The sequence below is a fragment of the Melospiza georgiana genome, chromosome 4, assembly GCF_028018845.1.
Source record: "Melospiza georgiana isolate bMelGeo1 chromosome 4, bMelGeo1.pri, whole genome shotgun sequence".
Lineage (NCBI taxonomy): Eukaryota > Metazoa > Chordata > Aves > Passeriformes > Passerellidae > Melospiza > Melospiza georgiana.
This window is the reverse complement of record NC_080433.1, coordinates 18,928,373-18,956,152: the sequence shown is the minus strand read 5'-3', so window position 1 is coordinate 18,956,152 and position 27,780 is coordinate 18,928,373. Positions and strand designations below refer to the sequence as shown.

Genomic DNA, 27,780 nt, shown 5'->3' with positions numbered 1-27,780 from the left:
GCACTTGTTTGCAGCATCAAGACATATATAGCATTTTTAGAGGAAAATCGTTAGACTGTGACTGATTGGGAAAGTTACCCTCAGCTTAGCTTTAGCTGAGCTCAGTTCCTCCAAGCAAACAAAGCACAGGCCTGTGATTAGCCACTGGTTAAGAATCTCCTCAATCTCCATGTGACCCTTGAAGCATCGCACAGCTGGTGATGCTGCAGGGAGCCTGTGACTGAAAAAGAACCCCCCACACAATGGGGAAACGCTGTGTGATGAGCTGTCAGCCTCCCTACCTACCAGCCTCCAGGACATGCTGTTCTTGGAAAAGCATCTTGCTGTTTGACTCCAAGGCTGGATTTTGATGCTCCTTTTTTTTTTTTTTTTTATTGCAGGACAGGAGGGAGGATGTCCAAATGCAGCTCGGGATGCCTCTCATGGCATGCTTGGGTAGAAATTGTTCTCCTTGTGCTGTTAGCTATTGTTTGTACCTGTGTTACAGCAGCACAGACTTCACCCCCCTTGAAGGTATTTCATGGAAGATTCATTCCTGATGCTCCCTTTCCTGATTTGTTTGCTTTAGGATTTTTTTTAGTACCATGGGCCTCATGCTCATGGCATGCTGGTGAATTTGGCTTGCCCTGTTTATTCCATGCTTCAGATTCCTGGTCTGCAAAGCCACTGGTAGCTTCCTCCTCTCTGCAAATCACACTGAGATTAAGCAAAGCAAGGTAATTCAAAGGAGATAGCAATTGGAAACAAAAGCATATTTCCTTTCTAATGGGTAATAATGCTTGCATGTCTTGTCTCACTCCAGTTTGTGCCTCAAAAAGTCAAAGTGATTTATTTGATTTCTCATTTTCTTGGTGTTGTCTCCCTGTGGGCTTCAAATGGTTATGCTTTCATTATTGAATTGGTCTTACTCTCTATTTGCACGAGTTCTATACATTGCTATAAAATTACTATTTTTTATCTCTCCAGTAAGAAGGAAATTAAAAGTTCTGGCCCCTGTCTTTACTGTGGCACAGCTGAGGGAAGATAAGAATAAGTTCATGACTGTTGGATTGTCTCATTTTCTCTGTCTAAAGCAATGCTTAGGGTCTGGTTAGCCCTCTTTTTAAAACCTTTTTGATAAAAATCTGTGTTTGATCTGCTCAGCTGAGGTGGGTCCCTCCTTGCTGAGCCTCAGCATCCCTCAGTTTCCCAGTGGATGAGCAGTGCTCCACTAGACCCTTCAGATGTTGTCCAAAAGGGAATGATGCTGTGGTGGATCCAATCTATCAGCATTGGATCTGGAAAGCGAAGCTGGCCTTTTATGCCACATTAAAAAAAATATTTACAATTTGAGGAGATGCAGATACATGCATACACATGTCTATGTGTATAAATATATTTTTATATGTTTTATATTTTTTTCATTGAATGTTGGGGCTAACCTGGGATTGAATTTTGTGTGAATTTAAGGAATATGGAGCATTTAAGTAGACTGACTTCTCACTGGCTAGCCTGGCACACTGAACAAGTAAGGTTGCCTCATCCTTTTCCTCCCCAATCTGCTTTTACATATATCCATCTCTTTTATATTAGAAAAAGAATTTTCAGTCCCTCCCACCGCAATAAAACTTACCACAGTGCACACAGTCCGTGCACACTGGAGTGTTCAAAATGGGATTTTACAGGCATGTGAGTAATGGAATAAACCTTCCCTTGGCTTTACTCCAAAAGGCTGAAATCCCTCCTTTCGCTGCAGCTCCTCCATCATTCCCACCATCCACCCTGCTGTTCATGGCATGCAGTGTGGTGAGAAGTTCCCACCCAGGAAAAAGAGCTTCCCACCTGCTGAACCTTGTCAGCTCTCCCAGACAATCAGGGCAGGCACCACGGAGTGGGGTGAGGTGCTCCATTTAACCTGACAGCACTTAACCCAGACCTGGGAGTTAGGATTTTTTGTTTGCATGATAATCCCAGATACTGGCAAAACCTGCCAAAAATCTATTTTCGTGCTCATGCTTTCCCTCCTGGCCCGGTGGTGTGTCTGCAGCCACACCTTGGAGCAAATGTGATACTCCCACAAAGTTTCCACTCTTGCTGCCTTCTTGTACCCACAGGGATTGGCAGCCCCACCACAGGTGTAATAGCTAAGCAGGGCTTTCCTTCACGGGCCTCAGACTCTCTCATAATTGCTCATATTCAGAAAAAAAAAAAGGCAAAGGAAGTCAATTTAGCTCTCCATGTTGCAAATGAGTCATGCAAATTGCAGCAGTCAGAGGAAAAATAGGTGATCCCGGAGCAGGGTGTAAATTTGGTCGTGTGGATAAAAGAAGGGTTATTGACGAGCAGGAGCTGCAGGAGAGCTTGTGCTGGAGGAGGAGGTGGCTCAGTGGCATGGATCTTCACTGGAGAGGGGGTAGGAAACCCTGATGGGCTGTTAGGCTGTGCTCCAGATGCTCTGGGGGAGGTGGAGCTGGGGCACAGAGCTGGTGACAGAGCTGTTCTCATGTGGGCCAGAGGCTGAGAGAATAAAGCTGTGAGATGATGCACAGTGTTCTGCTCTCCCAGTGCAAAATTAATTTGCAGTTACAGGTTTTTTAGCACATGTCATTGGCATCTTCTCATAGCAACAGGCCACAAAACTTTCACCAATGACAAAACCTCAAAACAGCACTGATAAGAGAGGGATCACTCCCCATCCTCGAAGCTGACTTTTGGGCTGGCTCTGAACTGCTCTTTGACAGCTCCAACTCAAGATGGTTTAGTTTGGTTCTGCAAAAAGCATTTGTTACATAGTCTTAAATTGAATGCTTTCACAAGGAATATTCACTGCTGATTTCCCTGGAGGTTCAACCAGAGACTTCCCAGCTCTCAATGGAAAAGGACCAATGGTTCCAGTGGAGCTCCATGCTGGTTTGGAGATCTCTGCACACAGCTCAGAGGAGGATCCAGACCTTCCTTTTACAGTCCTACATAAGAACCTTAGTTTTGCTTTTAATAAGCAAGGGTTTTACATTGCTTAATTATACTTTACATGCTTCACTAGTAATTAAATGTAATCTGGGAATGGAATTGGAAAGGAGCGAGGATCAGGTGTAAGGAATCTCTTGATTGTCACGAACCTGATTGGCACAGGGCTCACACAGAAGAGGCAAGGCTGCTTAGGGGAGCCATCTGTGGAGCACAGGAGTTACTGAAATCTCTTCCTGCAGGGTTTGCCTTCTCTGTAATTGTTCATGCTTCTTTTTTTTTTTTTTTACTTTTTTATTTTTTAATGTCTTTCTATTTTGGATTGCATTACCACAGGGAACTTTTGCATACCGAAAACAAAGCACTGTCTGTGCATAATTCCTACGGTAATTTCTGTATAACTGCAGACCTGCAATAATTCCTGCAATAATTTCTGTATAGCAGCAGACCTCAACCTTTTCTGTACTTTTCAATCTTATTGTCACTGTCACCTCTTGTGCTGAAACACGCTGACACTTCCCTCTGAAGTTTTCCTTAGTGTCCCCTAATGAAGAAAGGGATAAGGTGGGAGTACAACTAACTTTATGGAAGGGCACCGTGATGCTCGTCAGGTGTCTCTGCCCCTGGGCGCTTTGAGACTCAGCGCACCAAACAGAGATCACGGGGGGGCAAATTGGAAGCGATTGGAAGACGAGGGCAGCGCTGGGTGCCCCGGGGCTCCTGTGCTCGCTCGGGAAGATGCTCACTCGGGAAGGTGTTCTCTGGGAATGTGTTCTCTCGGAATGTGTTCTCGGTGTGATGGGAAGGTGCTCGCTGGGAATGTGTTCTTTGGGAAGGTGTTCTCTCGGGATGTGTTCTCGGTGTGATGGGAAGATGTTCTCTCGGAAGATGCTCTCGGTGCGTGTGGCGGGGCGCGGCCGCGGGGCGTGGCGCGATGGGGCGCGGCCGCGGGGGCGCGGCGGGGGCGCGGCGCTGCCATTGGCCGGCGGCGGGCGGGGCGTGGCGGGGGCGTGGCCGGGCAGGAGTTTCCCACAATGCCCCGCTGCAGTGCGGCCGCCGATGGATGCTGCGCGGTCGCGCTGCCATTTGCAGCCGCCGCGGCTCGCAGCGCGCCCCGCGGCCCCGGGAGCTGCGGCGCCCCGGCCGCCCCCCAGCGCCTGCAGCCGCCGGCCGGGCCTCCCCTGCCCCCGCCTCCTGCTGCTGCTCGGCCCCGCTGCCCCGGCGCAATGAACCCCCCCGCGGCCGGCGGGGAGGAGACGGGGGCGGCGGGCGGCGGCGGCTGCCGGGGCGCCGAGGGCGGCGGGGAGGCGGCGGGCGCCGCCGGGATCCCGGAGGAGCAGGGGCTGTCGGCGGCGGACGAGTCGCTGGAGGAGAAGCTGCGCAGCCTCACCTTCAGGAAGCAGGTGTCCTACAGGTGGGTGCCGGCCGGCCGGGCGCCTCTCGCTGCCTGGGGAGGCGGCCCGAGGGTCCGGCGGCGCTGCCCTCTCGCCGCTGCCTGGCCGCGGCACCGCCGGACCCGCCTGACACCTACGGGGCTCCTTCTTCATCCCGAAGTCTGAAAGAGCTCTCCCAGACCTTAAGGCAGAGAGCGAGCTGCTCCCAGCCCTGCTGCTGCCGCCGGGTTCGGGGTAGCGGCAGCGCCAGGGGAGATGGGGAGCGAGACGGGGAACGCGGGTGAAGTTCGGAGTTACTCCGAGCCAGAGCGGGGCTCCTGCCCGGCTGGCTGGGGATTAGAGCTTGCCCTTTTCAGTGGGAACACAGCCGCCCGTGATCCCGGCGCCTCCAAACGCTCCTCAAGGGGATGGGAAAAGCCCTTCCGGCGGCAGCGCTGCTCCCCGCGGGGTTTGGCTGTGGGGATTCTCCCGGAGCGCGGTGTCCCCTCCCTGCCCGCTCCCACCCGCGCCCGCCGCCGTTGCGTAAGCCCCGGCGGCTGATAAGATAAGATAGGGGGGCTGATAAAATAAGACAAGATAGGGGGGTGCTGTGCCCAGGCGTGGCTGCGGGCTGGGGGCCACCAGTGACAGCCCCCGGGTGCCACATGCCCCGCTGGGGCCTGAGCAGGACGGTGCTTCCATAATCACGGTCTTCTCTTGTCATGGCTGTGCTTTTGCCTCACGTGTCTGATGGCAAATAAATGTTTTTGTTCCTCCTGTAAATACACCTGCGTCGGTGGGGCTGGTCTGCTCCTCTGTTCCCAGCTAGGAGCTGCTAATTGGCAGCATCCGCCCAAAAGGATTGCTGGCTGAGAAGGTCCGTGCCAAAAAGTTTTTGAGTGTTACCTAATTCTGGTTGCAGAGCCCCTGTGGAGGCAGCACGCCATCAGTAACTAATGTTCTAGTGTGCTCAGGGATGAGCCCTCTCAGCTGGCAGGGCAGAAAACACAGAGCTGTTACTGGTCTCTGCAAGGAAAGAGTCTCTAGCCCCGGGTAAGTTAGCTGAAGGCTCTCCCCAGCCATGGGGATGCTCAATGCGCTGCCAGTTTACAGCTGGGATAACTTAGGAGCTGGTCTAAGCTCTGCATGTGGCAGGGCTTACAGATGATGTAATTAAACACTCTTCCTAGCTGAGTTTTATATAATACCTGATGTGTGCAGAGAGGCTTTCCCCAGCAGGGCTGATGGTCCCAGCAGTGAGAGTGAAGTTTGGGATGATTCATCCTGGACTCAGTCAGGTGAGCGATGTGAGAATGAAAACTTAGTGGATACCTCTGAAACAAACATTGCATCAGCCATCTCTGGGTGCTTTTGCATCTCTACCCTGACAGTTTTCTTAGCTTGTGCCATTTAGGGGCAAATCCCTTGCAGGTAAAGGCAAAGTCTGAGGTGCTGAAATAAGGTGGCTGCTAACAAAACAGGTTTGCTCTTGTGTTTGCTCTTGGGACAGAAAGGAAGGAGTTTGCAATAAGTCTTCTTAGTGGCTTTTTTGGGGGATGGCATGGGTAGGGAAGAGAAGATAGTGAAATCTGTTTCTAATGTTCTGCTGTTTAGATTGTTGAGAAGTGTGTTAAAGTTGTGGGTATTCTTTAAGTTTGCTGCATGGTCAGTATTTGTAAGGGTTTAATGTTAGATGCTTTTAAGGGAAATGTAGGGATTTTTTCGTCCTTCTCCTCTCCTTCATCTATGCAAGCATATAACAAGTCCTGAACTTTCAGATATCAAAGCCTTTTCTTAAGCACCTCTTGATGCCTATCACTCATTCTACTTGACTTAAGATACGTGCAAGAAAGTAAATTTTCTTTTCACCCGTGGATTTCCACACCTTTTCCTCGTTTATGGCTGGTTTCCTACAGATAATATTCACTTTATCATTTATCCATAATGAGAACAATCTGGATAGATAGAAGAGTATAAAACTTCCACAGAGGACCTCCACTGAGTTCTCCACACCCTGTAACCCCAGTCTCTTTAAATTGCTACCATTTCCCTCAGTAATTTATGGTGCTGAAATACATTTGTTAATGTAAATGGCTATGTTACGTCCAGGAAAACCTATTTACATTGGCACTTGGACTCCCTTACCCACTGGCACAATAGAAATTATTCAAGGCTTCACAGAGCCTTTCAAACAGCTCATTGAGGGCTCTATGCAGGTGCATTACATTGCCATACACACCTGTAGAGCTGTTTTTATACATTCAGGAATAAAAAACCCCAACAGTTGCAACTTGCTTAAAATAATAAAGGTGCATGAAAATGCACGTAAAAGAATAAAACTGTTGGTGGCAGTTGAAGGAGTGAAATGGGAGGTCAGGGAATTGTTACAGGGGAAAAAAAGGAGAAAAACTTCTGCTGTGACAACGTTATTGAACTGCAGTTTGCCTGAGTCTGGGCTTAAAGTATTATCTTCGCTTTTAATTTGTTGTTGAACAGCAAATATCCTCAATGTAACACATCTCTAATTAGCTGATATTGCTGTTGCTTAAAAAGAACTTGTTAGTTTCTCTCAAATGGCACCAAAACTATGAGTAACATGTTCAAAAATCAATGTTTTGTACCGATGTGCCCTGTAGCCTGAAACCGCTGTATTAAACACGTCACGATTTTGTGTAGCAAACACCAACGTGGGCGTGTTTGTCCCCCCAGTCAAGCCAGCAGGAGGAAAAACTTGCTGTAAATAGCACAGGTATGCTAGGTGGGGAGCCTGACAATGCCCGTGGCCTTGCTCCCATGCTCCCAGACGTACCCACCTTGCAGCTGGCACTCGGCAGGGCTCGCTGTCCTGTCCGATCCGCTGGGAGCTGATCCGTGCTTGCTGTGCTCTGTCCCCAGCACTGTGCTGGAATTGGGGACACACACACGGTGGGGGATGTGCCACTGTCCCTGCCTGAGTGGGACCTGATGGATTCAGAGCACTTTGGAGTGTGGCTGCTCCCGTGTCCATGGCTGGAAGATCCCTTGAGTGCATCTTCCTTCTCCTGGGATCAGCCGGGGCAGCCGCCGGGACACAGGGAAGGGGTGGGGCAGGACGGGATGGGGACTGCAAACAGAACCTTGAGTCCCTTGCAGCCCCCGTCGCCTTCCAAAGAGAGTGACAGCCACACAAATCTCCTTTTTCAGGTAGCAATCTCCCTTTTCATCTCTCAAATCTCCCTTTTCATCTCTTAAACCATTCACTCCATGGCTGGATGCTGACATCAGGATGCCAGCAGCTAAGCAGCAATTCTTAGCCCTGATTTATGTTTTACCCTGCACATAAGGAGTTAAATATCTTAACGATGTTTTGGCTCTTCTGCTGAAAATCTGACACGTTGGCTTACAGAATGAAAAACTTTTTTTCTTTATTTTTTTTTTATAAACTGATAAAACCAAAAGTTCAGTTTCCTGCCCCGCTGTTAAAAGATTGGCAAATGAAAACTGAAAAGTGAATTAAATGTGCACATCTGCCTGAGAGAAATGCTTTTAACAGTTTGGTTCTCAGAAGAGTATTTACCCCATACATTTCTATACCCAGCAGATTACTTACAAGACATTGGAACAGAAAGCTGCGAGGTAATATTTTTTCCCTTTAATTTTTGTTATTTTGTCATTGCAAAGTTTGTGAGGGACATTCTGGTGTCTTTTAGATTAAGTAGGAGTTAAAGTTGCTTTCCTGAAGTAAGTTGTGATATAAAGAGAAATTCAGATTGTACCAAGGATAGGTGCTTAGTAAGAATATACAATAAAAAGCTAAGGTAGGAGGAAACCTGGAAAATAAAGCATTATCTGGCAGTCTTCTGCAGGTATTTGCACCTCCAAAATCTAATCTGAAATGCAGTCCTGTCATTTAATTAAGCTTAGAGAAATAGTAAAAGTAATAAATAAATGAATAAAAACCCCAACCAAACAAAAGATCATCCCTAAAAATCAAAACAAGGCAAGCCAACTGAAACAATCAATAGTGCAAATGGTTTTTAATTTCTTAATTAATTATTATCTAGAATTTCAGGGAATCTTGATTAGTGGCATTGTAAATAAAACTGAAGTTGTAATTTTTAATGTCCGTCTTGTGAGAGCTCAGGTGATGCTTGGCAAACACCTGTCACCAGAGAACAGTTTTCCTAGAGAAACGCAGTTTCATTTTGACCAGGCTGAGAACTCCTGACTGAGGCAGTGGGTGGCAGGCTTTTGAGGTTTTGCTCCTCCCTGAGCCAGGAGTTTCCAAATGTGGGGCTGTAATTAATGAACACCTCAGAGTCCTGTGCTGCTACCTGGCAGCTCCGTGCTGCTGCCGTGCCCTTGGCCAGACAGGGGATTCCAGCAGGGAGCCATGCATGGCCCTTTTGGTGATGGAGAGGTTGGAGGTGCTCTTTCCTTGGCTGCCCGAGTCCCCTGGGCACCCAGCTGCCCTCCTGGAGCAAAGAGTCGCTGTGAGAGCACCTCAAGGAGGGCGTTTGGGTTCTCCTGGCTGGAGTTTCTGCCCCTCGTGCCAAATGGATCTGTTTGGGATGTGCCTTGTGTGCTTTCCTGACCCTTCCTCTGCCAGCAGAAGGCAAGAATGGAGCTGGCCTCTCCCCCTGCAGCATCAGCAGGAACTGCTTGCCTGCCCTGGCACAGCAGTTATAATTAGAGCAGGTTTTATCACTGCTTTTGAAGGGGGAAAAGTTATGGCAAGGAAATTCTGGGAAATCCTTATTACACAAACCCTGTCACTGTTGATGAGCATTTAAGTACCTGAGACTACAGATGGGGACCAAAGTAGAAATGTAAATTTGAAAACATCCTCATTATTTGTGTTCTTTTGTTTTCAGACATGATAACAGTCATAAGACACGCATCACTCCTCAGTAAATATTAAATATAGACAGGATAATAGATGTGTTTCCTATTACTAAGGCTTAATTGTTTTATGAAATGTGACAGCATTCACTAGTGTACTGTGAAGTATTATTTATAACTTAAGCTGAGTGACATTTGTAAAAATGAAAACATCCAACACAAGCCTTTGATCTTTTGATTGTGTTGTTTTATTTTACCTAAGTTTCTTTGAATATTAACTCATTCTAATGCTATAAATGAGTGCAGCTACTCTGCATGAAAATGATGGATGGGTTTTTATTTTTTACCAAATGTCAAGGAAATAATTCTCACTCTCTGGCCTAATCTCAGAGGATCTGCATGCAACTGTCTTTGTTAGGAGTTGTGGGCAGGGACTGTGCAGTCTTCTTACCACCCACTCGTGCAACAGTAACTCGATTTACTTTGTCACCCAAGACTTTCATCACCATTTTGCCGTTTCCACCCAAAGTAGATGACTGGATGTTTTTGGTACATGAGGGGGCCTTCGTGAAGCCATTTGATTTATAAAGCTTTGAGGTGGAAGCTCTGTGCTGCAGCAAAATGCAGAAAAATGCTAGGATAGTCAGAAAGAAGAATGCTACCATGGGAAAATCAAGTTGACATTTAAGGCTCTCTCCTGACATTGAGATGAGGCTGCCAGTCTGGCCATCAATGTCTCTCTATGCAGCACAAAGTGAAGGGATTCTCTTTGAATTTAAAGTGTGTCTGACCTTCTCCCTTCTGTATCTGGGCTTAGCAGCACCTCACAAAAGAGGTGCTGTGGGTGGTGACTGACTGAAATGACACATGAGCTGCAATGGAATTATGTACATAGTCAAAATGAGATAAGTGCACCAGTGATCCGAAAGGGTGAGCCTCTGTGGGCACATAATGAAGCTGTTGTGTAGCACAGGCACGGACCTGTACACTCAGATTGCCCTGCAGGTGGAAAATTTCATCGTGTGAAAAGTGCTGAATCAGGTGCCACATAACTTTGATGAAGTGGAAAACCGATTTTGTTCTCTCTAGTCCTTTGGAATAAACGAGCAGGTAGCCACTTCTTCTCTCCTGGGTCAGCCATGGGGCTGAAATGATCTTCTTGAAGCCTCACCAGACTTTTGATAGCTCTGTTTGGTTATTTTTTTAATTGTTTGGGTGTTTGTTTTTTTAAATTTTTAAAAAAAATTAATTGGCAGCTTGGCTGAGGTTTTGTGAAGGAGATGTGGATAGGCAACAATCTCCTGTGCTCTTTCTGTTGCTTTGTGGTACATGCAGCATGAGATACACACGTCACAGTCAGACAAAAGATTTCACAAATGTTAAAGAAAGGAAGAATGGGGGAAAGAATAACAATAATAAAAAGTCAGGAGTGGCAGCCTCACATCTTTGTATCCACTTCCAGTTACAGAACTGTCAGTGAAAAACTTTGCCTTGGAATACAATGTATGCAGAAATTTGGAGCTCTTCTATTGTCTCGCTTTCCAAAGTTCTTGTTTTGGTTCTTTAAAATCTCTTTGTGAGTGGAAGTAATGCATGAACTCAAGCATATGAGTACATGTTCACCCACGTGTCCAGTGTTGGTCTGGGGGCATTTTTTTCTCCTGCTTCTTTTAGGTTTTGAATGATTCTATGATTTGTTGCCCTTATCAAAGGAAAGTGGCGTGGGATGGGGTATATCTGAAAAAAAAAGTGTTGAGAGCATCTCTAGGGAAGCCCATGTGTGTGTAGGGAGACTGCAGGGGTCTCTGTGTGCGTTAGTGCTGGGTATTTGGGGGCTGTGTGTGGCTAAAGTGATGTCCCTTCAGGGTGAAGAAGGTTTTATGGTAGGACATGAACATGAAAGATTTTGCTGTGTGTTTTAGAAGTTGCAATCATGTGGGAAAACCATCTGTGCTTTCACCAAAACCTGCTGGGCCCTCTGTGGGCTGAGAAATACACACCACAGTGTGCTGTGTGCTTGTGGGCCTTGGTGCATGCTCTGTATAAATATCCAGGGACAAAGATGAAGGATAAATGACAACATAACAGCAACAACCTTATGTTGTCATTATGTTGCTAATTCCAATGTATGGTGTGTGAGTTTTCAGCCTTTTTCTGTCCCTTTCTCTAAGGTAATGCATATTTATGCATGCAAAACGTTGATGTGCTTGCTCATGGCAAAGGCCATAGGTCTGATGGAAAGGGCAGTGCCAAGAGCTGTGTCCCAGGTTTTCATTTCTCTCCCTTTAAAAGGCCCCACATCTCTCTGGTTTCACTTGTCATTTCTGTCTATACAGTGCTTGTCCTTTCTGTTTCCCTGTGTCTCCTGGTGTGGATGTGCAGCTCCTTCCCTGGTGCCATGTTGTGCCAGCCCCCGGATTCTCCCTTTGCCCTTTCTCTGGGGATGCTGAGCTCCTGGTGAGGCTCTTGCTGAGGCACATGCAGCGCACTTTGTGAGCAGGAAAGCTGATTGCCTCTCAGCCAGCTCCTAAAGGCTTTTGTTTTTCTACCTGGAAACTTGTCTTTTGTGTTTTGCCTAGAAAGGAATTCAGGGAGGATTTTGTCCATGGAGATAAAGATGTGTGCAGTCCTCACACCAGCACCACCTTGTCTAATGTGTGCCACATACTGGCACAGGCTACTCCAGTCAGCGCTTGAATTGGTCTCTGAGGAAAACACTGGGCTTGGGATGACTCTGGTTAGGAAAAAAAGAGGTATTTCTACCTTAAATTTCACCAGAATTTTTTCTCTTACAAAAGACCACAGTCCCCCATCTGAGTCTGCAGAAGAGATCCACAAACAAAGTAGGAGACAAAGTAGTGTCAAGGAAGAGGCTGCTTGGTTTTTGACTCCAAAAAAAAATCTAGTGTGCTGGTCAGAGCCTTACCTCAAATTAAAAGTGTAATTCTTGTCCATTGGATGTTGTCTCAGCTTTTTCCACCTGTTGGGCTGTAATCTGTGACAATCAATGACAAAGGCAGCCTGAATTTTTGTAGGTGCACTTTGAGAAACAGAGGGAAAGGAACACAGAGAGTTATTTTAGAGTGCAGATGGAGTCTGTGGGACAAAGTGGGAACAGATCTTCAACCCTAGCACTTAGAGCAAGAACCTCTCATCCAGGCCAAAAAGAGACTGGAAGAGAAAAGGATTGAAACTGCAACTTACAGAGAAAACCTGAAGGCTGGGGGAGAGGCAGAGGACAGCTGTGCATGAATATTATAATTTGATCTTGCTTGGAGTATAATATACCCAAATATATCTAAAAGGGGCCAACAGAAAAGCTGGAGAGGAACTTTTTACAAAGGCATGTAGTGACAGAACAAGGGATAATGGCTTTAAGCAGAAAAAGGATGGGTTTAGATTAGATATTAGGAAGAAACTCTTTCCCATGAGGGTGGTGGGGCACTGGCACAGGTTGCCCAGAGAAGCTGTGCATGCCCCATCTCTGGAAGTGTCCAAGGCCAGGTTGGAAGGAGCTCTGAGCAACCTGGGACAGTGGAAATTGTCTCAGCCCATGGATGGGGTGTTGGATCAGGATGATTTGTAAGATCCTTTTCAAACCAAAGCATTCTTTGATTCTATGAAGTTTTGCTTCTGACTTATTTCATTGAGCGAGTGGGAGGGTTCCTTTTTAAAGATCTTCTGTAGCCTGAGGCTGGCACAGGGCACTAATTCTTCTTCTGAATGTCTCAACACCTTCAGTTAATTTAGTGAAATGGCTCAGCATAAAGTTGGGGAAGAGGCTGAGGGGAAAGGGAAGGATTTGCTAGATGTTTCTGAGGAATGAATGATCAATAAATAATGTGTCCATGACAAAGAAAGCTGGTGTAGGGCTGACCTTACCTGTGCTCTGGAATTGAGCCTGATAGGTATTTCCCAATACCTATCTATACTGCATTTTTGAGGAACTTTGGTAGTTTGAAACACTTGTGCTAGGAAAACCTTGGTAATGAGGTCGTGAACCTTTCCGTTCTGGATTTCCATTCCAACGCAGCTCTGAATGGCACTGCCAGCATCCCTTTCCATTTAACAGCTGTTTGAAAGCTTAGATAGGTTCAAAACTTACAGTTCCTAATGGGAAAGCGCTGTTTCATGATTTGGTTTCGTGCAATTTTTTTTCTTTTTTTTGGGTGGGGTGGGGAATGGAGTTATAACATTAAAGTCTACATATAAAGATTTGCAGCTCACCAGCCCTACCTGACACTAATTCCATTGCTGTAGACAAATGGCCAGGCAGTCAGAGAGAAGGGAGGTGTCTAATTGTACTCAAGATTGAGGTATAATTGAACACTTCATTTCTCCCCCTGTGGCTAAACAAGAGGGATGTGAAGATGAGGATGCCCTTCCCTTGGGCTGCCAATGAGGTGTGCAGCATCAGCAAGGAGGTCACTGATGGGCAGTGGTGCAGCTGGCAGCCCTGTAACCCCAGCTGGGCCACAGATGCATTGCACAGATAAATGATTTTGGTGCTTTTGGTGGTCTGACTCCGTGCAAGAACTCTTGGAGGAGAGATGTGGGCTCTTCTTCAATGCCCAGGGACTTGGGGGAAGGTGTTTAGTGGTCAGAGGTGTGGGTAGTGGAAATGTGGTGGGCAAATACTTTGTCTTGCTTTCTAATATCCTTTTCAGATTTATTCAAAATTATCCATTCCTCCCTCGCTGTTACTAAGGAGTTTGTGTTTAATATGTACATCTAAAATATGTGCATATTAAGGCTATATGATACAGAAGTGTTTGGGGGTATGAGCTGATGCTTTTTAGAGAAGGAGTAAAAAATTATAATGTTTAATACAGACATAATTATTAGAAGCACTACGCTTATGTAGAACTCGCTTCAATATTTGTAATTTTGCCAACTTCAAAGGATTTCAAAATTGTAAAATTTGTTTCAATATTTCTCATTTCTTTCAAATGTTCATGAGTTTTGCCTGTCATAAAACCAAACAGCAAAGTCCTCAGTAGTGAGGTTATATTTCTTCTAAATTGTATGACTCATCAGGAAGCTTGACCCACTGGGGAGCATTTTCCAAGTGGAGCAGGGATTAGGCTTCAATTGCACAGATTCATCAAAGATGGTGAGTCGAACACCCTAGAATCCCTCTGTGCTCTGAAACTGCTCCCTGATGTTGTGTAATATGCAGGAGAGGGGACTGCCTGTGATGCTCTGAGAGGTGCCATGGGGTTTCTGGGCACCATAGGCGGGGATGAGGAAGCAAAATAGCTTTAAAGCCTGTTGGCATTAAAAGATGATGAGAAAATACCTTCCTGTCATCACTTTATTTCATTAGGTTGCTAATGAGTTTCCTCTAGGGATGGCAATGGGGTAGTTCTGATGCTTTTATCCAATTAGTGAGTGATCCCAGGAGTGTATCCTTTTGTTGTGAAAACACACCAAGGTTCATTCCTCCTGGAGCACTGCATCCTGCAGGTGCTCTGAAGGCAGTGAAATGCCATGGGAAGGTGCATGCCAGGCCAGGTCCCTCATTACTAATTGCTGATGTTAGCCTGATCTGTGGGCTTGAGATGGAGCCCCAGAGGGCAATGGACTCTGTCGTGAAAGTAAGTGAAATGCCAAAGATGTGAATAAAGTTTCATTATGAATTTTGAGGTTACTTGTAAGTTGAGACACTGAGAGAATTCGCATTTTAAAAACCCTGGTGCAGATAGGAAACAACAGATAAGTGCCTTTGATGCTACTGCCTCAAGGGATATCCACCACCAGCGCCTTGCCAGCTGCTTGTAGGAACCCTTGCTTCTGGCACTGTAGTCACCTCCAGCTTTTAGCTTGATTTAAAATGACATTGAAGAAGGAGTTAGCAACAGTACTGATGCAGCTGACAACGTTGGTTGTGGGTGGCCTTCTCTAAGTGAAAAGAACTTAAACTATTCCTTGTTCTCCATTTCTGTCTCTGCAGGTAGCCAAGAGCTGCAAGTGTCATTTCTCCTGCAGGGCACTGCATTTGGCTTTGCAGCAGGTAGTTTTGTCCCTGGCCAGTGTCTACCATGAGAGAATTCATGTCTTTCTATATTTTTTAGTTGCTCTCTGTCCTTTTAATTCTATAATTTCCCTTTGTTGCCCTGCCTTCACCCAGACCCCTGTGCTCTGTGTTATTTATATACCTGGGGCTGTGCAGCCCATGGTACAATGAACAAAGAACACAGAGCTACATGAGCACTGGGTTTCACATTCCACAAGGTTAGATTTAAGTTATTGAGGTTGCTCAAACAGTTTTTTCCTGCCTCCAAGGTTAGTGTGAGCTCTATAGCACAGTGCTTTATCACTGATTCTTTACCATCAAGTTTCTCATGAGCTGCCTCCTTCTCCCCATTAGAGTTGCAGTGTGGGGAGTTTCCAAGCCCTGCAGTGCTAGGCTGTGTTGCAGAGGAGTTGCATGCTTTTTTATAGTGTAATTGGAATAGAGACTGGTTTTTGACTTCTTTCTGTCAGTGCAACGCAAACCTATGGCAAAAATGAAGAGGCACTAGTCATCCCCCTCCAGCTTTTCAGATTTTATTTTTCCCAGCTTTTTCAGGTACTGAAGGAATGCTGAGAGGTGTCTGACAAGCCCCAGTGATGCACAACAAATAGTGCTGGAGCAGGCTCCCAATGGGTTGGGTACAGGCTAGGGCTGTGATGCTTGCCTGGGCTCTCTTTTGGCTTTGTGAATCTTGATTCATCCTGGACAGCAAACAGCAGAGCAGTGTTTTTCATTTCCTTGAGTGTGATATGGACCATATCACGGTTTGATAAATGTGCCGTGCTCCAGCGCAAACAGCAGAATTACCGAGTGTTGGGTTGTTTGGCCTCTGTCTTGGCAGCACTTTGTTCCTCCTTTTTCAGCAGAGAGAAGGATGAGTAATGCTGGCTGCGATGCTGGGGCAGCTAGGAGCTGGATTGAGGCCAATGAAGCAGTTAAGATGCCCCCTCACAGATTTTACATCTGGTGTTTAGAAACGACTGCCCCTTCAGTCTAGTGGCATAGGAGTGGCAGCTCTGTCCCCAAAAATCCCCTTACCAATCAAACCTTAATCCATTTGAGAGGGACAAAACCCATAACCTTCAGCAGGGATGGCTGCAGGCAGTCTGGTCTGGCAGCTCTGGTACCCCCAAAGGGAGGGCTGGCAGAAGCACAGCTTTCCAGCTTTCCTGCTTTCCAGAGGAGACCCTGCTTGTCTTTCCTTCTGGGAACAGCCTGGGCTCTCCAGACCCCAGACTCCATCAACACCATAAGCCAAGCATTATGCATGTTTATCCAAGCCTCTGGGCAGTCTCAAGCCAGAAGCACTCTAAGAAATGCTGTCTGGGACAGGGCAAACCCAGAGAGAGTGTTGTGTGAGCTCCTCTTTTAAAGAATGTGTTTAGAAAAATCTCACATGTGATTAAAAACAAAAAAGAGATTGAGTGGAGTAAATTCTGCAAATTTTTCCTATTTTATTTTTAAATGAAGGACACAAACCTGAGCTATCTCTGGCTGCAACTGGGTGAGATGTTTAATATGACACACAAGTAATTTTATTTTCTCATATGTAATCTTCTAGTCACCTATTCAAGAGGAAGGAATACCTTCTTTCCAATTTTCACCTCATGTCTGGTGAAAATGTGAGAGATCAGATACTAGGGAATTTTAAAGGAAAACCTAATCTGATCCCTTGGATGGGCAATATGGCATTTTTTCCCTTTTTTCCCTAATCCCTGGATTGCTCAGTTCCCTCTCCTCCTCTTACCCCCACCTCCTCAGTGCAGAAAGGAAAGCACTGAAATGTGATTTTGCCATCAGCAGAGGATGGGTTGAAGCTGTCATTTTCCTGCCCATACAACAGCTTCTTCCAATTCCAATTTCCTTTCTTTCTGAAGAAAGGCTTTGAGTTTGGTGTTTGTGTTCGTACCTGGTCCAGTAAGGCACAGCTGCTGAGCTGGGGGCTCCTCTCCTTTCACAGCTCGTGCAATTCTTCTGTGGGAAGAGAAGATCAGATGAGTAATTTGGGGAGAGAGATGGAGGGAAAAAAGGAGCTGACCTATGGCTTTCAAAGTGCTGGGTTCATTCCTCCTCATTTCCTAATTGGCAGGGAGTGCCTTCTGCTCAGGGAGAGACAGAGGCAGGGAGAGCTTCCAGCACACTCTGATTATACCCCTCCTCTGACCTAGCAGAAAAAGAAGGTAATTCACTTTCTTTTCACTCTTTGGCCTTTGTCCTAAGATTACTCAAGTCTTTTGCTTCATGAAAATTGGAGATCACCCCATTTTACACGTGAAGTGCCAAGATACCAAATGGCCTTTCCTTTCTGCCACCAGTGATGTTATTTTGCTATCCTCTGTGGCTGTGCATCTTATCAGTCATAAGGCTGAGCCTGACTGCCTGCTGAAGGATATGGATGTGGGCCTGCTCCATGTGTCTGCTTCTCCCATCTGTTTGTGCTGGGAGCTGTAGGTGATAAAAAAAGGATTTGATTATTTCAACCCACTCAGAGTTTTGGATCCTCCATATGACCAAAGATAGGCTTTTCAGTGGGTCACCAGCAATTATAAAATGAGAGAAGGAGGGGAAGGAAGGGTGGGAAGTTGTGCTTAGAGTAATACTTTATAACAAATTTTTCCAAGCTTGAACGAAGCCAATAAGGATGTGAAATACAGAGAGAAAGAAAAGAAGGAAGAAATAAGCTGGGGCACCAAAATCAACTCCACCCACTTTGATCTGATGGGTGAAAAAGAGAAAGATGTGGATTCCTCTCCTGCAGGAGACACAGCTTGCTGTCTCAGGAGGCAGCTCCCTGGCAGGTCAGCTCTCCTGCCCACTCCTGCCTGCATCATGCCCAGAAATCACAGGGGTCTCCTGGGTTCTGCTGTGTCCCAGCTGTGCCTGGACAGCAGCCCCTGCTTCCTGCATGGGATCCCCTTTCCCAGCCCCATTCCCAGCCACCCCTACCCAAACACACCGTGGGAGCTTTTTGTTCCTGATTCAGTCACTTTGCAAACAGTGTCACAATTTGTCAGGTGCTGAGCATGATACTTGCTTGATGGAAATGTTGGCCCTATTGTGAATCAATCCTAACAGCTTCTCACAGCGAGGTTGTGAGACAATGAGACAAATTTACTACACAGGCAGACAAAGCAGCTCCTATTATGTGTGCAACCACAAATAATAGGAGGATAAATGGGAACCAGTGAAAATATCTTCATGATGGGTGGCTGCAGGCACAGCAGTGTGTGTCAGTGGCTGAGTGAGTGAGGGAGGTGCTGGGGACAGCCAGGTGAGCCTGCAGGGCTCCTGCCTGATGTGCCTGAGCTGGGGGTGTGTGCTGAAACACAGGAAAGGTTTCAAAGCCATTCTGTGAAGAGTCTGCTCAAACAGAGTACGAAAAAACATTTGTTTTTTAAATTATGACCTTTTGCTCATTCTAAGGAAGTTTGGCATCAGGTAATACTTGTGAAGGTGCCACAATATATGCATTTACTTGTAGTTCCAGTCTGCTGTGGTGGAGAAGGGTAGCTTAAAAGTTCCCAGGGGAATATTCTCGTTGTAAAATTATTTTTGACATAATATTTTCCAACTAAATTATTCTGGGAAAGATGCTGTTTAAAAAAAAAAAAAAAAAAAAACTCACAACATGACCAATGTATTTATCTATTAATCTTGTAAGTAAAATATAGAATGGTTGAAATTATAATTCATATTTTATATATATATAACATATATAATGTATAAATATATATTATATAAAAATATATAATGTATATATATAACATATATAATATATATTACATTATATATAATATATTTAATATATTTTATATTATATATATAAAATATATATAATCCCGAGTTCTTCTTTTCGCTCTGATTCAAAAGAGAAAAGTGATTTTGTTTTGATCTGAAATATGAGAATTTTCTAATGAATGGGATTGCAGGCCAAAGTTGTTATTTGGTAGCATTTGTGAAACTATCTTGGCCATGATTCATTTTTTATGATAGGAATGTGTTGTAATGACCATATCTAGAGCTGGTCAGCCCTATGGCACTCAGCCTCTTCTGAGCTCCCAGAGACTGAAGGAACATGGAAGATAAATTGTCCTCTAACTGCTAGCAGGAACTTCTTGATGTCATGATTAAAATATGTCATCAGAGTAATATTGGGTGGCCATCCAAATTTTTCCAGCTAAAGAGCAAGGTCATTCTCCAGGGATGTCTGAAAGCTGAATGTACATCAGGTGTATGGTTAATGGTTGGTTTTTTCCCTTTTCTTTCTGAGAATGTTCTGAATCTGGGAGTCTTCCTCTGCAGCTACTGGTGGAAGTAACTGGGCGGTAGAAAGCTGAGTAGTCACTTACTGGCAGCAACTCTTGTCCTACAGAGAGTATGAAAGTGATGTCTGATGTTAGAGCTGGAAAGGCTCCTGCCCTGGAGAGGTCTTCAGGCATTTCTGCTGCTCCTTTCTCAGCATGGAGCAGCTGGATCAGCAATGACCCTCTCTCAGGGAGGGGGCTCCAGAATCTTGGCAGGATGGGGATCTCTCTCTCCCACCATGCTCTGCTTGCTGAGCACCACGGTGTGCTGGGCTCTACAGAATTTTGTACTAGTCAAATTTCTGTGAGATTTGGCTCTCTGGCCTGGGCAGCTCCCATCCAGCTGGTCTGGGCGGCAGAAAAGGAAGGAGGGTAAGGCTGAAGGGTGTTGGAAACTGCAGCCTGGAAACAAATGTAAGAGAGAGGTGAAACAGCAAGGCAGTGTTATAGTAAATTGTCTCTGGACAAGGGATTGCTGAATTGTCAGTCACAGAACAGTGTCTGCTTGTACTGGTTTTGCTGTTCCAGACATATGCCTCCCACAGGATTTAAGAACTTTCTTGGGAAGAGACCATGTGAATGTGCAGTTCTTGCCATTAAGGCTAATGCATTTCCTTCTAATGGCTCTGCTGTGATGAATCAGTCCCCACATGCACATCTTAGTGGTTGGTGTCACGCCCTGCTGGCTCTGGAAAAATTGTGAGTGCTGGTATGTGTGAAAAAGTCAGTATGAGGAGAGGAGGAATTATTTCTGCAGGATAATTTCAGGCTGGGGACACTACCCCTACTCAATGGTTGTTAGCATGTGAGGGAGTCTTCTCCAGAGGACCATTTTGCCAACATAATTCTGCCTCCAAACTGTTCTCTGGAAGAGTCCATCTCTACTGACTGCAGGCAGTCCATGGAAAGCCGTCTTAAAATTAGTTTTTATGTGGACCCTTCCTACAAACAGGGTGAATATATGTATATTCTTCTTAGTGTTTGACAAATGCTTCCAAATTGAAAAAAGGCAAAACAGAATTTTTCTTGCAAAAAATTGATGGGTTTTCTTTTTGTTTCTTGGGATTTTTTTGGTTGCTTGGTGTTATTTTATTTTATTTTATTTTATTTTATTTTATTTTATTTTATTTTATTTTAATTTTTTTTAGTTATGTTGTTGCTGTTTGGGGTGGTTTTTTTTTGGCAAGATATAAATCTGCTTTGAAGTGGAAGTGGTGGCTTCTTTTAGTGGATGCTGGCAAGTGTGTCAGTTTTATAAAGTGCTGCAATATCTCTCCAGCCAAATAGAGATGTTGCCATTTTGCCTGCTGTGAGCTGCATCTTGAAAATGAACTGCTTTGCCAGCTACAGGGGCAGCTGGGAGCCCCTTGTTCTGTGACTCTGCCCTGGTGCAGGCCATGAGAGCACATCTCTTGCCTCTCTAGGGTGTGCACATCTAGGGGGGGCACGTTTGTCATGTTTTCCGTGAGCTACAATAGATTGTCAGGGAAGTGAAATGCACGGATTGCCCATGACTGCTGGTCTCAGGATTGCTGTCGAATGGTTCAAAGCCAGCCCTGGCTGCTCAAAGGAGCATGTGTTAGAGGAGGGTGCCTCTGTGCAGGTCCTGATGTTATTCCCTGGGACAGTCCCTTTTTTGGTGAGCTTTGCTCTTAGCTTAACATTTGCTGTTGCTCTAATTCATTTACCTCGCCAGAATGGCACAAACAAAACCTGCAGGGGGGAAGGAATGGGGACAAATCATCTTTATTGTGAATATGTGACACCTCCAGCTGTTGATGGTGTGCTGAATGGCACCTGGGTGGCTGGCATCTGACCTCTTTATTAGTTTTACTCTTTTCTTCCTTTGATTTGTTGGGAGCCTGAAAAGCTATAGATGAAATGAAAAAGGACTAAAGAAGGGTAAATCACTTCAGGCATTCAAGAGTGTTTGTGATTATTCTGCAGGAAGAAAGATGACAGGCTGTGGTTATTTGGTTTATAAGTAGAAGAAAATATGATGAAATAAGTGAGCTCAGGGGCTTTTTCTTTGCTTGCCATACATGATTGTTTTGTGTGTATTTAACAGGGACTTCACTGCTGCAGCAAATCATTGAAGGGGAATATTCAGTGGAATCCAAAGAAGGATTAGGCTTTAATAGGAAAATGAATTGCATTTGTAACAAGCCTGACTGCCGAGTACCGACAATGTCACTGGAGCTGCCAATGATTTCTTGCTTCAGGAGCTGAGAATGTGATCTGGAGGGGCTGGAAGGGAGTGTCTGTGCACTGCACCTCCCCATCCTTCACTGGGCACATGCCTGTGCTTCTGTCTGCCTTGCCCTGAGTTGGTGGGACATTGAGCAGAGTTTTGAACTCATTGGGCAGTGATTTGATCAGGCATGACAGCCACTAAGAACCTAAACAAATAGCAGAGAAGCTAATTCTGTTCCCCTATCTAAAATTCTAATCTTGTTTGTGACATCATAATTGGTTGCCATAGGGACAATTATGGTGTCATAAAAAAAGGATTAATGATGAGTTTAAGTGAGGATTAAGCAGCTGGAACAGATGAACTTTTTAATAACTCCTGCCTCCTCTGAAAGCTACTGTTTTGTGCATAAAAATATAGCTCCAAATAAAGAATGATGGGCTGCATGAAAGTGAATATGCACTGAAGGAACTATTATGCATGCAAAAGGATATTGCTCTAAGTTTCTGAGGTCTATCAGGATGCTGCACTGTAAAGGAAATCTCATCCATGTAGAGAAATGCTGGAATGAGCAACAGATCTCCTGTGTTTTTTTCCAGGTGTGAAGCTCCACAGTTTATTTCTGTGCATCTTTCTTTTGTGTATTTAAACATGAAAAACTATGCATACTTGGGGTGAATGTTCCACTGTACTTAGTTTAGAAAATAAGTATGAGGGAAGTGATATGTAGAAGATAAATGAATATTGATGCAACTTAATATATTCACTTGTGAGGGTGCTTCAAATTTTAGTGGCTTGTCTGTTTGGAATAGGTTTTGTCAAGAAAATCAGGATTCCTGGAGCTAGCATACTTCAGGATAGATGATCTTAGCTTTTGCCTGTGCTATAAAGCTGGGAGGGCTGCTCAACAGAGAGCAAATCAAGCAGCCAGGATCCTTGTGCCCAAGCTGACAGGATCTGAACTGCTGCATTAAATGGTCAGTTCACACATGTTTTCCATGCTCCTGATTGTATGTGATTTGTAAAGCAAAGCTTTGAAAGCAAATCTCTATTGCTGATTTGAAAAGCAAAGTTTTGAAAAAAGCTGAATAGTTTCTGCAGCAGGAGTGTCTGTGCTGGCTGCTTTGTCCTGCAGGTTCCCTCAGAGCTGGGCAGGCTCCGTGTGGCTCTTGCTGCCCTGACCCCTCTGCAGTCAGGTATTGGCAGAAGGGCCATGGACAGCAATTATTAACATGTGACAGGGGATGGAAAAGTCCTGTGAATGGCTCTTGGGATGGACTCAGTGGCAAGAAACTACCTGAGGGCCTGTGTGTGGATGTCAGTGCTTTGTTGTCTCTCTTGCTCTTGTTACCTTTGCTTAACTCTTTCTGTCTCTCTCCTCCTGGCCCTTCTTGGTGCCTCTGTTACGAGCTGGAGAGGAAGGACTGTTTCTGGGAGGGGAAACACAGGGCTCCTGAGCTTTTCTGGGGACCCAGCTCTCTTGCTTATTGCCATGATGCTGGTCTTTGTTGAGACTTTTGGAGTGGAGTAAGAACAGCACCAACTCTTTGGTTGTGGTTGCTGAGCCCTGGAGCAGAGCTGCTCTTGCATCCCTTATTGAAGTGCATGGCAATCCTTACCAGAGTGCACAGGCTTGCAGACAGGGGCTTGAATGCCAGATCTCCTGGCATTTCTGCTGGGATTGCATGGATTTGTATACCAGGTGCTCCTGGCATTCCTGCTGGGATTGCATGGATTTGCATGGCAGGTGTTCCTGGTATTCCTGCTGGCATTGCCTCCTGCCTTGGGTGCTGCTGGCAGATGAGGTTGGGTGTCCTTGGCCCTGGCCCTGCTCTTGGCTGCTGCATGCTGAGCACAAGCCTCTCTCTGAAGCATTTTTGGGGAATAATGACAAACTCTTGGGTCTTCAAAATCCTGTACAGGTGTACATTAATCTCTGCAACATCACTGGGGTGGCAGAGGACAGGTTGTTCTCTTACCACAGGAGAAGAAATTCAAGAGAAAAGGTTAAACAGTGAATTTTTCAAGTGTTAGTAGAGGTGAAGCAGTCCTTTCAGAGTACCTGCTCAGGGACACATGAGCTTGGGGCACCCAAGAGGCTTTCTCTGATTTTTAGCCAGGCTGAAGGTTTCACCACAATTATAGGGGATTTCTGTGGGTATAGTGCCAGTAGGTTTGGATGCTCTGACTGCTGCCTTCTCCTTTCATTTCTCTCTTCTCTCCCAAAGTCTTTGACCTTCATTCCTCCTGGATGAATGCAGCAGCCCTGTGTACAGCATTTCACCTCAATCTGCCCTTGTGCCCCCAGGCAAAGGATTTGCTGGCCAAGGATCCAACCCTGCTGTTTTGCAATGCTTTGGGAAGAGCAGTTTATAACTGCCATGAGCTGTACTCTGGCTAGTCCTGCCCTCCAAGATACTGAAATCAGCTTGGGAACAAAAATTTTAACAAAATTAGAAGTATTAGAAAGCAAGCATTTTTATTACAGTGCTGGACACATCTGGGGGACTTTTCCCCTAACTGGATGTGTGTTGTGAAATTTTACAACAGGGTGTTTATTCCACCCTGATTGATCATATTCATTATAGCATATTTCCTAGCTAATGTATGAACATCACTTTTCCTAGAATTAATTTAGAGGCCTCTGCCTCTTACTGGAAGTCCTCTTATGGTTCTGAAGGGTCATCTTAAGGTGTTTCTGGTGGTCATATTCACCGAGAGCCCCTAGTATTGTCATGACTTTGCCTTGAACTTCTCTTAGGGCATGTGCTGTTATTTCTTGTTGCATAACTTTGCCACAGAAGCCCCTATGCTCCCAATTACCTGTTTATCCACTGGTCCTAGCTATGTTTTTCATCCTGTGTGCCCACTTTTACATTCTTTTATCTAATTTGCTAGTTAGTCTTTAAGGTCTATTTTGCATCTTCAAGGCAACTGGTAATTGTTCTCTGTGTTGTCAGTAGGAATATTACAGAGTAGGAGGGTGGCTGCTCTGAGCTTTGTGCAGGATGGGGAGTTCTGTGCTCCCATGTCCTGGAGCAGCAAGTGCAGGACAGAGTGGCTTGATGAGCCCAGAGCAGGGCAATGGCTTGTGCCAACACAGACCCCTATAATCTGTGCTTTCAGGGGGAGCTAAACCCCTCTGCTGTGTGGACCTTGGCGGTTCTCTTCTGAAATAGATTATCTAGTTGAGTGTCTTTCTAGATCACAGCAGTAATTCCTTGAGGAATGGCTAAGAGGGCACAAACAATTTTATCATCTCCTCCAGACTGAGAAGGTTTGCCCACCACCAGGTGTGGAGATTCAGGCAATTTGAGAATGCAATACCCAAGGAACTACTTGGTTATTTTTTCCATCTGAGCTTCTCCAGCAGTCTGCAAGCTCCTCCCTTCCCACCCAAAGATGTGGGGCTCTGGCTGCCCTGGGCACACCTCAGCTCAGTGCCAGCTTCCTCAGGGTTTGTCCAGGGACCTGGTGCCACCAGTATAGTGACGGGGACCTGCTGGTACATCAGAGGGGTGAATCTGGGAGAAAGCACTGCCCTGGCTTGCTCTCAGATGTGGTTCCCCCCTTAAATCCCAAGTTTTCCTTTGTAAAATCAGAGGCATCCTGTTTGTTTACAACAGGCTGCACCAGGTTCCTTCCTCCTTGCTTACAGCAAAGGCAAGGTGTAGAGCTGGAAGGAGAAGTGTTCTGTTCTAACTCCTGTGCTCTCAGGCACTGAGATAAGCTTATCTCAGCTGTGTCTTGGACTGTCTGTGTATGGCACGTGCTCAGTGAGAGGGCACAACTGTGTGCCTCTGAGCTGGGCAGGAGAACATTATTCATGAGTGGTCACATGCAGCTGACAAATGTGGAATTGGACCAGTGGTACCTCACAGTGCAGCACAAACAGCCTGGCTGTGCCCTGAGTGCCTGCTGTGCTGCTGGGGCTGGTGGTGGAGGTGCCCCTTGTGACAGCAGAGCTCATGATCTGCCTCTCTGTGGGTGAGGAACAGGACAGGGCTGTCCCTCCTTTCAAACAGGGTGTGAGTACATCTCTAGGCCAGCACAGCTGTTCTCAGAGTCACCTTGCCCTTGCAGAGTTCAGATGGACACCAGCAGCACTTTCTGCCCCAGGCTGAGGGTTTCAGGGACTGGTCCTGCCTGCCTGGGCTGCAGAAGTGTTCCCTGGAAGTGCAGTCCTTGTGGTCTCAGGAGGCATTAAGTACAGGTTAAACTGAAAAGCAAGTGGGAGCAGTGGGTCTGGATGCTAACATCTGCCAGAGCACAGAGGAAGTACGTGAAGCAAGGGGAATTTCTCTGTCTTGTTGACACCTAGGCAAGAATTGTGAGCCAGAATACGTCAATAATGTGTTTATATAGATGCCTTGAGCTCCCTGCTGCTTTCCAAAACACAGCCATAAGCTAAGCCTGTTTCACCTTCTAACATTTGAAACCTGTTTCCATTTGCTACATCAAAATCTCTCCCCTCCCCCAGTATTTTATCTTTGTCCTAATTAATCAGAAGATTATTAAAAGTCCTTGCCCAAACCTCGTGAACAACTTCTTAAATTCTAGACTGAGTTTATTTCACTTTAGCTGGGACTGAAGTCCTCTACCTCTTGTAAGTTACTGAAAAGCCTTTGATATTAGTTTGCTCACACATGGGTGAAGACACTGTTCTGGTTTTATTAGTGATCTCCATATCAGAGAGAAGACCAGGCTCTGAGGCTAACCTGAAAATAAACTAGAGGCAAGCAACACCCCAGATCCCATTAATTTCCATCAGATCTGCTCTCCAGCTTTTTTGATTCCTCTGGAAAATTGCTGCAAGTTCTTTAATTGGATCCACCTCAGAGGAGCCTTCTGTGGATCAGGGTTTGGTGGCTCTAGAGAGGATGTTGATGCTGTCCCTGTTTGAAATGGGGACTTCCCATGGGTGAAGCACTAACAGTTGATATCTCACCTAAATCTGGGCCTCACTTTTTAGGCCTCCCCTTTTTAGGCATTTTAGAAATATTAAGTAATAAATTTCACTGCAAGATATGTGCAAATGGGAAATTATTTCTGGCTTGTTATTTCATTTCTGAAGCTCTGTTCAGTCTTATGAGGGTTTTGATGATGGTAAATGAAAAAAGAAAACCCTCTAGCCAAATAACTCTTGAACAGAGCCCCCTTTTCATCTGAATCTGGGAACATGAAAGTACAAATCTGTCTCTTGCTGGAAAATTTCATTTCTGTTCTAATTTGTAATAGGTCTCTAGGTGCTGCAACAATTTCCTTTCTCTGCAGATTTATCCTGAGCCTTTGTCAACAGTTTGGAACTGAATGGATGTTTAAAGTACATTTTTCTCTATTCTTTCCCCTTACATGAAGTAAAAAAGAAAAGTCTAAGCCAATTGGTGACCAAAATGAGCCATGGAGACAAAAGTGTTAAATATGAGTCAGACTATCTTGTTTTAGCGTGTGAGTCAGCTTTGGTTTTAAGAAAAACATTTAAAAGATGATTGGAAAAAATGCTGAATGGAAATATTTCAGAAGAGTCTCTGTGTCCCTGAGTGAGAAGATGGGAGATTTACTTATCTCCGTGCAGAAATGATCACAAAGTGTTAAAAGTAGCACAAGTGATGAGCTCATAGAAATTGAAGGGTCTTCTTTGGGAGGATCATGCCCAGTGTCCCCATTTATGGCAGAGGAAGTGTTATTCAAAGGGAATATCAGGGTGCAAGGCCAGGGCAGTGAGTCCCTTGGTTTACCAGGCACAGGTGCCAGGAACATGTGGATGCTGGGACTCCAGGGAAGGAGAGACTGAACTGCTCTGCCTGAGCTGGCTTAGAGCCTTTGGAGCTGGCCTGAGGCACTGGAGGCTGCTCCTGCCCTTGGCTGGTGAGCCAGGGGTGCTGTGACCACTTTTTGGGGAGGAGACGTTGTGCGTTCACTGAAGCTCAGCCACCTTGGTAAGAGGGTAGCAGGTGTGAAGGGGAAGGGAGCATTTAGAGAATGGAAAGACTGAGGAGTTGGCAGAAATCTATGGAAGGTTTTTCCTCTCTGGATTTGTTATACCTGCTTCCTGTATTTCACAGCATTACCTTTTTAAAAAATGGATGATCAGCCCAAAGGGATAATCTTCATCTGTAAAGCTGGAAA

General features: G+C 45.5%; 1 protein-coding gene across 2 annotated transcripts in view; it reads left to right on the top strand.

Annotated features, from left to right (window-relative positions):
- The first annotated feature begins 4,172 nt into the window (after positions 1-4,172).
- The window catches only part of DGKI (diacylglycerol kinase iota), a 200,668-nt gene continuing 177,060 nt past the window's right edge, over positions 4,173-27,780 (top strand). The window contains exon 1 of one of the 2 annotated variants that reach the window (XM_058023130.1): positions 4,173-4,360. In XM_058023130.1, coding sequence (XP_057879113.1) covers positions 4,173-4,360 — 188 coding nt within the window. The remainder of the gene's footprint in view (positions 4,361-27,780) is intronic. The other variant, XM_058023133.1, reaches the window with a different exon arrangement.